Raw genomic sequence first — 10,909 nt, 5'->3', positions numbered from 1 at the left:
TCTTGGTTTCCAAAGCAGAGGGCACCTGGTTCTTTCTTTTCAGCTGGAATGTTCCAGCTCCAGCATGAAGGTTGAAGAAATGGGATATGAAAAACTACTTTCTTTCTCTGATGTGTCCCCTGTCCTTTTTTCCATTCCAACCAGATTAATTAGCAGCTACTATATCTATTTCATATGTGATTCAGGGACAAGCTGGCTTATTGGAAACAACATGGGGATTTGAAAGGGGGATGGATACCTAAGCTCTTGAGTGACCTTGGACAGGTTCCTGCACTTTCTGGGCCTCAGTTTCTTTATCTAATTCATAGGAAGAATAATCCCTTTTGCCTTCCTCTCCAGGGAGCCATGTAATGTGTTCTGAACATGGGAAGGTTAGCTGTGAGGAAGGAGCAGCCCTGACCAGGGCTCTCTGCCCAGCACACCTACCTCTGAACAAGTGGTAAGTCACCTTTTCCTCTCCACCTGCATCCAGGGTCAGGGAACAGAGAACACTGAGTGGTGCTGGGGGTCCTGACCCACTTCTTCAGCCTTAGCCTGCCCACACCCTCTCTCTCAGGCCAGGCTGCAGTCCTACAGAACCAGTGGAAATTTCCCCAGCCTGCCAGGAGCTTTCTGTGTGTTGAGCCTTTATCTCTGCAGTTTCCTTGGTCTGGAAACCCTTCCCACCTTCTCCACTGGGTGCGCTCCTACTCAGCTTTCCAGACTCATCTTAGATGTCCCACTTACAGGGTGTTGCTCCTGACCTGGATCGAAGCCTCCTACTTCTCTTGATTATTGCTCCAGTCTCCTGCCTGAACTCCTGGCTTCCAGCTTCTCCCTTCCACTCAAAGCCCCCATGGTGCACCCAGTGCTTTTCTAAAATACAAATCTTTGTCCTGTCACTCCCTGCTTAAAATAACCGGTCAATGGAATAATCCATCAATCAATGCTTCAAGGGCTCCTCCTTGCCCTCAGGAAAGCATCCAAAGCTTCGGCTGGAACTCAAGGCTTGGTCCCTGCTGTCTCTCCTCTTTCCTGATTTTCCTTCTCACACAGGATATGCCAGCCACATGGCTCTTGCCACCATATTCCAACCATACCTTGCTCTCTGCCTTTGCTCATCCTGTTATTTCTGCTGTCCACCCGCGTCTTCTCCAGCTGGGGAAGTCCAGCTGAATCTTTATGGCCAGCTCTGCTATAACCTCCTCCAGGAAGGCTTCCTGGTTGCACCCAGGAAGAGCCATGGTTTCCTTGTCTTCCCTTTCCTGCATAACTGCCCATGCTTTTGTTAGTGCTTATCAGCTGTCTGCTTACAGGGGGAGTTTCCTGAGAGCCAACTCTATCTGATACATGGTTGTATCCCAGCAGTGCCTGCAGAGAGGCACAGAGCTGATGGGCAGGGCATGTTGGCTGGTAGGTGAACAAATGAATGAATGAGTCCATCCTTGAATCATCACTTCTCAGCCTGTCTCAGAAGTTCTGCTTCCCAGGGCAAACCCATTTTATAGCCAAAGGGGAAGCAGAAGGAAGGGACTGAGCTGGAAGGGAGAAAGAAAATCAATAAAAATGTAAATCTAGTGGAGAAAAGCTGTCCCAAGCTGGCTGTGGGGAGAGATAAGACTGGGACAGCTGAGCCCTGGCTGACAGCGGAGGAGAGATTAGGGGACAAGCAGAGCTGCGGCCAGGGCAGGGCAAAGGGAGTGTGCTCCTCCCTGTCTCCTCCCCCACCCCCGCTCCCTACTCCACAGGCTTATTAAATCCTGTTAGGCACAGGGGAAGGGGAGGCACCTGACAATCCTGATCATCAGGTGCCCTGCCCATGAGCCAGAGCATTATTTTATCAGGTTTGCACATATGTGGGAGCAGACGTCCTGGTCCACCTTACTGAGGTGACAAAACTGAGTGTAGAGGAGTTGCCGTGTGTTCTGGGTCACTCCATGAAACTTAATGTCTGAACCCAAATTGGACTGTCTTTACAGCTCTCATCGGTGCATTCCACAAAGGGTTTAGGGCCTGGGTTTCTGGCTTGGCAGGGTCTCTCTCAACCTTTGAAATTGCATGTGCAATTGTGTTTGTTTGTGTGGGTTTTTAAAAAAATTTTCTGCAGTCTATGTCTTTAATCAGATCCCAAAGGTGATTGCCACCTGCCCCTCATTGCCTATCCTGTGCCTCCCTGGAGGTGGTGGCTTCGAACTGAGCCTGGAAGATTAGGTAGGAGTTCATGAAGTAGGGATGGAGAGACAAGCAGAGGGGTGGTGATGGAGAAAGCCATGTGGGCGGAGGGGACAGCAAAGCAGCGTGTTCAGGGGAAAGAATTCCATGCGTTCAGGCCATGGCGAGGGCCCTAGCTTCTCTCCCCTCAGTCAGTGCCAGTTGTGGTTCCTGGTTCCCAGCTCCTGAGGGGCATCTGCCTGACTTGGAACATCCCCTGCATACATGTACAAGTAAAAGGAACTCAGGGCCAGCATCAGGATGTCAGGTCTGGTCCCTGTCCTGTCCTTTGCTAGACTTTACCACCAGTAATAGAATCTAACAGTGAGGCTTAATGCCCTCTCCTCCCACTCCAAGCAGGAGGAGGAGTGTGAGCTCACAGGTGCAAATACTTGTGGCTCTTCATTGACCACAGACTATACGGGGGAGGGCTGATTCCTAGAGGACCCCAACCCTTCTCTGCTCCGCCCTTGGCTCTTGGCCCCATGTCCCCCTTTCAGTGACTCCTGAGCCTCCTCACCCTTACAAGTCCAGAAGACTGCAAGCACAGGGACAAGAGTCATCTTCAGCTCTAGTTCAACCCAGAGTTGGACCCCCTGTGAGGCTAATGATTTTGGGGTATCAAAGCCTTGCCCCAGGCCCAGGGATGGTGCCTCACCAATAGCCCATATTGTCATATTTTTTGTGACATTCACAAAGGTAAGACAATTTGACCACAATCCAGATTGCAATTTCTTTCCACTCCCACTTCCCTTGTGTCTCAATGAGTGGCCATTGGCATTTCTGGGATCTGGCCTAGGGGGAATCATGTTGAGGGCAGATTGAATTTGGGTTCATTGGAATATGTTTATGTGGATCTCAGTTACTTCTGTGTACAGGTAAATCATCATAGCCACCTCTGCAGAAGAACAGCTTCTAAGAATGTTCCTACAAATTGACTGCCTCATTTGGCAATGTGACATTAAGGTGTCATATGCAGAAGTCACGTCATGATGTGAATGTGCTTTGTGCCATGTGACTTGGAAGTATATGGAAGAGGAGGAGAAACAGGAAAGACAAAGGTTGGAAATGTACAAAGCCAGAAACTGGTCTGTGGAAAATTCTTCTAATCACCAAGGAAAAATGTATTTTAGAGGTATGCATGACAGTTAGTTATAACTATTTTTCCGAATTGTGTGATGGAGTTTTTTTTTTGTTTTTTGTTTTTTTCTCATTCTGGGTAAATAGTAACTTTCTTACCTAATTTTGTTCAGGTTGAGTATCCCTAATCCAAAACTCCAAAATCTGAAATGTTCCAAAATTTAAAGCTTTCTGAGAACTAATGTAGTAGTACAAGTGGAAAATTCCATACCTGACTTTAGATGATGGGTTACCATCAAAACATAGGTTAACGGGGTGCAGTGGTGCACCCCTGTAATCCCACCAACTCCGGAGCCTGAGGCAGGAGAATCGTAAGTTCAAGGCCAACCCCAGAAACTTAGCAAGGCCCTCAGGCAACTTAGGAAGACCCTGTTTCAAAATAAAAAATAAAACAAGTTGGGGACGTGGCTCAGGGGTTAAGTGCTCCTGAGTTCAGTTCATGGTACAAAAACAAAAACAACAAACCCCAAACACCCCACAGGCTAGCTATATAAGATGTATATGAAACACAAATGAATTTTATTTTTAAATTCATTAGAGTCCCATTCCTAAGATATCTTACTATGTATTTGCAGATATTCCAAAATCTGAAAACAATCCAAACTCTGAAAGACTTCTGAAAGCATTTTGAGGAAGGCATCTTCAACCTATATTCATAATTTTGTACTCTCTGTTAAAGAGGTCTCCCAAATTAGCTTCAGTTCTCAAAGATCTGGAACTAACCCTGGTTCCATTCTGTTTTATATGTGGTCTTGGGCAAGTCGCTTGTCCTTTCTGAGCCAGTTTCCTCTGTAAAATGCGAATGATAATTTGGATAGGTAAGGACTCAGACAGCCCCGTGACCTTATTGGAATCATTTGTGAAACCATTACTAGAGGATGTAACCCAGTCAAACGGAAATTAGACCAGAATATAAAGAGAGAGAAAGATGCAATATACCAGAAATAATGGTGCACACTGAACCTAGTAAAACTTAAATCTAAATAACTGGAAATAATGTGGTTGTTGCAAACCTCTAATGCAGTTTATAAGAAGGGATTTTTGTAATAAAAGAGACATTATGCATGAACAAATTTAATAATAAGCAATATCTATAATTTCAGATTATCTGCAAAACCTGGGCAACAGGAGGGAAAGAGAAGAAATATAAACATACTGAAAGCCTCATCTGGTTGGAGGAGACTTTGAAATTCTTGGCATTGATAAATGCAGGCTCAGATATTTGTTAAACATTTACAGTCAATCAGTAGAATAAAGCAGGAATTAGAACATCTATTCTTCCTCCTTCTCCTTTCAGTTGGGAAAGCCCCAGAGCGCTGGCACTGAGAGCTGTTCAGAGGACACAAGCCAGTCCAGCTTCTCCCAGCTCCCCACTCAGGGCTGGGCACACAGGGGTAGGAGAGTCTCTGCCGCCCCAGCAGTAGGTCCCAGCCAAGTCAGGTATGTGGTGGCAACAGAAGGGCTGGAAGCAGATCAGGAGATCCTTTCCTCCTCCTGAGAAACAACCAAACCAGATAAAACGGGCCAGAAAACCAGACAAGGCCTGATGAAGCAAAGGATCCCGAGGTTCAGCCCCAACTGTGCTGCAGGGTTGCTCATTGTGCAGAGCTGGGCATTACTATTCCAAGTGTGACAGGCCTGTGTCACACTGATCCAGGTATCCCAGAGAACCAGATGCTACCTTCAACCTGAGTGTCACTGAATCAGACATTACACAACCCCAGTGATACAGACTCGGGCACTGGGAAGGAAATGGGGGAGACTAGGATACTGTTTGCAACAGTCACAAAAGTGGCCCCTGGTCAAATGTGTTTGCGATCTCCACGGTGCGGAGAGAGCCGTGAGTGCATCTGAGTATATGTTTGGACTTTGAAGTTAGTGTGGAGCTGTCTCCCGCTGCATCTGGGGCCTCTAGGCAAGACTTGGCCTCACTCCTAAACTGTGGCTCCCTGAGGATAAGGGCTGGAACTTCCGAGCCAGAGAGTGAGTCTCCGGCCTCAGCTAAGGCTCCCTCCACCTGAGGCTGAGAGGCCCTGAGTGAGGCCAGCTCTCTTCCCAGTGGGGCTCCCCTTAGAGGCCAGTACCAGTCTTGGACTCCAGGGGGCGCCAAGTAGACATGTCTTGAAGGTGGCCTGGGACTGAGGCTGGGGATACCTGAGTCCATCCTGACCACAGAGATGGTCAGAGCTAAAGAAGCCTGGCATCTGGCAAGCCCATTTCCACCTGACAGGAGGCGCCTGGGACTCAGGGTGCTGGGCTGTGGCCTGACACGGAGAGCAGCCTGGACTACTGTGCGCTACTTCCCTCCCCTAAGGCCCAAGAGAGATATGCAGTCTTTCCACCCAGGAAAGCTTGGTTCCAAGTCAACTGTCTGGCTGGGGAAGGAACAGGGTAGACCCTCTTGCTTTACAAGTGACCAACACAGCAAACCCCCAAATAACTCCTTGGTTCCAATAAGCAAAGGCCCAAAGAGGGCCAGTAGCTTGTCCAAAGTCACACAGCAATTTAGTGGAGGAGCTAGAATAGGAACACAGTGCTGCTGGCACCCAATCTTGGTCAAAGCACTCAGAGGAGGTACCTCTGTGACTCCCACTTTGGACAGGTGAGACCCAGGGACAGTTCACACACTGGAATCCTCTGGCTGCTTCTTTGGCCCTGACACCAACAGTTGCTGCTCTAGGCCTGGGCTGCAATTGCTTGCTTTGGTCCCTGCCTCTTTGTTCTGCTGCCTCAGGATGGCCAAAACCAAGGCGAAGCACACCAGGGAGCCCGTTTTGAAGAAGAACTGGAGGCCAATGAACCTGGGGGAAGAACAAGGGACACTTGAACTTAGGAGCCCAGGTCCAGGGCTCAGATGTCCTCGGGCTGGGGGCAGAGTGGAGTCAGCAGACATTACTCATGGTGCCATTGGAGACCTTGAGGCTCGGAGCGGGGTGGACATTGACTCCCACTGGGCCCCTTCTCTGGAGGAGGCAGGGAGGCTCTGCAGAGCCCTGGGCAGGACAGAAGCCTGGTCATCCTCCTGCTCTGTCCTTGATGGCCTTGTGAGGTACACTGGCTCTGCCTCTCTCTGAGCCTCTCTAAGGGCTCAGGGGTCTTGGACTAAATTTGGATTGCTCTTACCCCACAAGGAAAACAGGGTCCTCCTCCCTGTTTAACTCACCAAGGCCCAAGTTTGACTCTTTCTTCCCTAGGAAGGGACCCCCACCATGCCAACAGTCCTAGCCCACAAGAACTTGCTCTCTTCAGAGCCAGACGTGGTCAGCTCCCTGTCCTTGGCCTTACCAGCAGGTCCTCCCCACATCCACCCTAGACCAGAGGCTTTAGTGCATTCAGGTTGCTTTGAGCTAACCATTGTACAGATGGGTAGACTGAGTCCCAGTGAAGGTAGACAGGGCTTTCTGTCCAACACCACTCTCATCTCTCTCATTTGGGCTGTTCCTGATTCTCCCTGGGCTCCTGTGTCAACTCTGTGGTCAGACAACTTGGGGACCAGGCCCAGCATTGCCAGTTGTTAACTGTGTGACCTTGGGCCACTTACATTAGATTTCTTTCCTCGTCTATACAAGAGGGAATTGCATCCTGCTCACAGGACTGGAGAGCTTTGTACTGATACTTTAGTGGGACCTCTGCTCCCTGCTGGCGTCCTGCCTGGGATTCTGTCTTCCCAGCATCTTTCCCACTTCCCTGGCCCGAGTCTCACCGGTTCCGGAGCAGGTCATTGTCGTAGTAGCGGCAGACGGCTCGCCGCCCACAGCTCAGGGCCCAGTGCACACAGGTGGTATCGATGGCGCTGCCGTGGATCACAGGACTGGGCATCCAGGCTAGGGGAGGATGTGCTCAGGGGACAGTGGAGATCCAGCATTCCCCAGGCCCCCCCACCTTTCAGGGGCTCTGGGCCATGGCGGGACCTCCTGACACCCCTTTACTACATATCAGAGGAAGCCCCCACCAGACTGTCTGGCTTCTACTTGCACCTGGGCCAGGTCTGCTGCCCCATGGGCCTGTGTCCCCAGGTCTGTCACACAGGGGACATCTGGATCCCCATCACCACCACCAAAGGGCCCAAGCAGGTTCTTTACCCAAAACTCTCAGGAGCATGAACTGGATCCCCACAGCCAAAGTCTTGTCTTCTTTCTTCACTCCCCTTACAAGCAGGGACAGGGTCATGAGGCCATGCAGCAGTATGGAAGGCTCCCTGCACCCTGCTCTCCCGCCACTAGGGCCAGCCTCCCCAGCCTGCTTCATGGCTCCCTGCATCTTCTAATATTTACAAGGGGCTCCATTTCTTTCTGATTTTCTACAAAGTGATGGTGAATAAAATAATCTCAGCAGAATGAGGAGTTGGAATTACCTAGCTCGGAGGTCTCCTCACCCCAGCCTCCCCCTGGGAGACCTTGACTTTGGACCCAGGTGACAATCTGCCAGGCCTGGAGGGCACTCTCAGGGCAAGGGCCAGGAAGATCTTGAACCAAGAGGCAGTACCGGGCACGGGCTGAATCTATGGTGGGCATTTACACCTGCCTGTCGCCTTGGGGGCCCTCAGGGTCATGGGCTGCACTTTTGCAGTTTGGTCTCCTGGGTACAGCCCTTGTGGCTCCCCCCACTGTGGTCAGGGTCAAGTGGGAGTTCACCTCCTTCTCACTGTGTGATGCCTCACTTGGAGAGGCCAGGACGGGGCCTTGGGAGTGGTGTCCCCTCCCCTAGTCCTATCCCCGCCACACACACCCTCTATAGACCTGGGGCCAGCCCCTGTGGCTAAGGGCCTCTTGGCCGCACCCGCCTCGCCCTGCCCCTGCTTTCACCTTAGGATGAGCATGAAGGAGGGAGTGTGGGTGATGCTGGCCAGCGCCGCCCCCAGGCTGACCAGGAGAATGAAGGGCAGCACCAGGTGGCTGCAGGCCGAGTCGCAGGAGCCCGCGAGCACTGGACTACCCGCCCTCACGCAGCTGCAGTTGGTGTAGAAAACCTGGGGTGGGAGAAGGGGGAGCGGAGCCTTCAGCAGCCTCCAGGGCAAGCAACCGGCTGAGGGGCTGAGGCTGGGGAGGGTCCTGGGAGGCCCAACGGCCCACATCCAGCTGGGCTGGGCTGGCTGGAGCTGGGACTCTGGCCCCTTAGCTGGGTGCACATGGCTGGAGGAGCCAGGCGGGTGACTGGACAGACTGGGCAGAGCCTGGGCTGTGGCTGTGGCGGAGAGAAGTAGCTCAAGAAAGAGGGAGGGGCTTGAAAGAACACAGCCCAGACAAGGCACCCAAGGCAGGGAACCGCTCTGCAGCGCCGGCGTCTGACCACAGTCTGCATTCACACTCGCTGGTATCCCGGGGGACCTCTAGCCAAGGGCTCTTTAAGAAGTGGTCTGGCTGGTGAACTCGTGCACCTGACTGGAGCAAAGTCAAGCCAGGAAGCTGGGCTTTGCATCCCCCGCCCCCCCGCCCCCCCCCCCGACAGATCAGCACTTCTTGACAGGTGTGCCCAGAGTTGCAGGTGGAAACAGGCGTGTGGGGGTGGGTCCCATCGCTCTCAGGCAGCCAGTCTGGCCCGAGATCCCCGGAGCCCTCTGCCTCTTCCCTTCAGCCAGGGCAGCCTCAGACACTGCCCAGTGTGAGCAGCCTGGAAGTCCTGAGGTAGGAGCTGGGGCAGGGGCATTGCTTGGAAGTTTATTTGAAGTACAACAGAGATGGACCTGAGAGTGCTGTACGAAGCATGCGCAGGAGGCTGCCAGGAGGGTGAACTGGGTGAGGTGCAGGCGAAGGGCCCCATTGTCAGTCAAGGTTGGACAGTAAAAGGGTTTTGATTTGAGGTTATTTATTTAATTGGGTACTGGGGATTGAATTCAGGGGTACTCGCCCACTGAGCCATATCCCCAGTCCTTTTTGTATTTTATTTAGAGACAGGGTCTCACTGAGTTGCTTAGTGCCTCACTTTTGCTGAGGCTGGCTTTGAACTCACCATCCTCCTGCCTCAGTCTCCTGATCTGCTGGGATTACAGGTGTGCACCACCATGCCTGGCTAATTTGAGGTTATTTAGGAGGTAAAATTAAAGAAAGGTACGTGTGCATGTGCCAGAGAGAGAGAGAGAAAGGGGGGGGGGGGAGGGACTTAAGCTTGGGTTACTCTTGGATGCCCTTTGCATCGTTGGATGGTGTGTGCATGACAGAGTTGTGCTGCCACATGCGTCTGACCTCCTAAGTCCATGCCATGTCACACTGCAGGGAAGCAGGTCTTTAGCCCTTCACTACTGGTTGAACAGCCCACTGGGTTAGAGACACAGCGGAGGGACAGGAGACGGGAAACACACTAAGGCCAGGTTGTGGAAGAGGGACGTTCTACCACTGCTCCTTGGCTCAGAGCCGGAGGCTCTGGGATGACCACCAAGGCAGATCCAGCGCCTGCCTGACCCTGCTCTCTCATTTATCCAGTCTTCTTACTAATGCCTTCCGTCTCTCCTGCTGCCTCAGAGTCCCACTCCCTCGGCGCTGAGCCCCACCCTATGAGTCTGAGACCTACCCCCAACACCTACCTTCCCCCTCTCACCCCATCACTCACTCGTTCATGGAGTGCAGCTGTCCTGGGCATGGATCCACCCATCCCTAAGGTGGTCTCAGTGGACCTGAGGAGGCACACGTGGCCGGGAAAACTCCAGGCCAGCACGACCCCATGTGCTGACCCTGACTCGGCTGCACCCTCCTTCGAATACTATACCCAAACTCAAACTGCTGCTGGTGGTCTAGAGGGGGCCAGGCTGGGGCCAGGGCCTTGGGTTCTAGCCCCACCTCTGGTATTAAGATTCTGGAAGCCAGGTATGGTGGCACACGCCTATAATCCCAGCGGCTCAGGAGGCTGAGGCAGAAGGATTGAAAGTTCCAGACCAGTCTCAACAACTTAGGGATGCCCTAAGCAACTCAGTGAAACTCTGTCTCTAAATAAAATACAAAAAGGGAGCGGGGTGGGACTGGAAATGTGACTCAGTGGTTAAGCACCCCTGGGTTCAATCCCTGGTACAAAAAAAAAAAAAAAAAAAAAAAACAATTCTGCACTGCTTGGTCTTTTTTTGGGCCTTCATTTCCTGTCTGCACAATGGGCATAATAGGAGAGGTACTGAGTGCTTCAAATCTCTGGGTTCAGTGCCAAGTGCTCTTAGGGATGATGTCGTGTGACTCCTCACTTACTATTTAATGAATTCAGCCTGTAAAGGATTTATTTAGCACAGGCCCCACTATTTAGAAGGCATTCCATAATATTATCTCTGTTTACAGACCGGGAAACTGAGGCATGGGTTAAATAATCTGCTTAAACCAACAAAGCCTGTTAAAAGCAGAACAGGAATTTAACCAGGTGGCCTGGCCCCTCAGTGTTCGGGAACCCATAGCTATAGGAGTTTGCCACCTAGCCAGGATCTTGTCCTATCTGCCAGGGCCTGGAGGTCCTGGAAGAGCTTTCAGAGAGGTCAAATGAGTCAGGACAGTGACAGCTAGGAGGCCCAAAAGGCTGGGATTGCCATTATTCCAAATGCCAACAATTGACACAGCTGTGGCTGCACCTGGCTGGCTTCTGAAGGCCCACCAGTCACCAGCCACCA

General features: G+C 51.7%; 1 protein-coding gene and 1 long non-coding RNA gene across 7 annotated transcripts in view; one reads left to right on the top strand and one right to left on the bottom strand.

The window, feature by feature from the left end:
* Positions 1-663: 663 nt before the first annotated feature.
* LOC306640292 lies at positions 664-5,105 on the top strand. Its single transcript, XR_013757789.1, has 2 exons — positions 664-3,325; positions 4,434-5,105. It is a non-coding gene; the product is annotated as an uncharacterized lncRNA (long non-coding RNA).
* SLCO2B1 (solute carrier organic anion transporter family member 2B1) overlaps positions 4,400-10,909 on the bottom strand; it is a 50,282-nt gene continuing 43,772 nt past the window's right edge. For all 6 annotated transcript variants that reach the window (XM_079104435.1, XM_079104439.1, XM_079104434.1 and 3 more), the window contains 4 exons: positions 8,136-8,299; positions 7,413-7,477; positions 7,034-7,154; positions 4,400-6,131 (listed from right to left, as the gene is read on the bottom strand). In XM_079104435.1, the coding sequence (XP_078960561.1) occupies positions 5,951-6,131; positions 7,034-7,154; positions 7,413-7,477; positions 8,136-8,299 (531 nt within the window). In that variant the 3' untranslated portion in view covers positions 4,400-5,950. The remainder of the gene's footprint in view (positions 6,132-7,033; positions 7,155-7,412; positions 7,478-8,135; positions 8,300-10,909) is intronic.

The sequence above is a fragment of the Sciurus vulgaris genome (assembly GCF_902686455.1).
Source record: "Sciurus vulgaris genome assembly, chromosome: 11".
Taxonomy (NCBI): Eukaryota; Metazoa; Chordata; class Mammalia; order Rodentia; family Sciuridae; genus Sciurus; species Sciurus vulgaris.
This window is presented reverse-complemented; position numbering and strand designations above follow the sequence as displayed.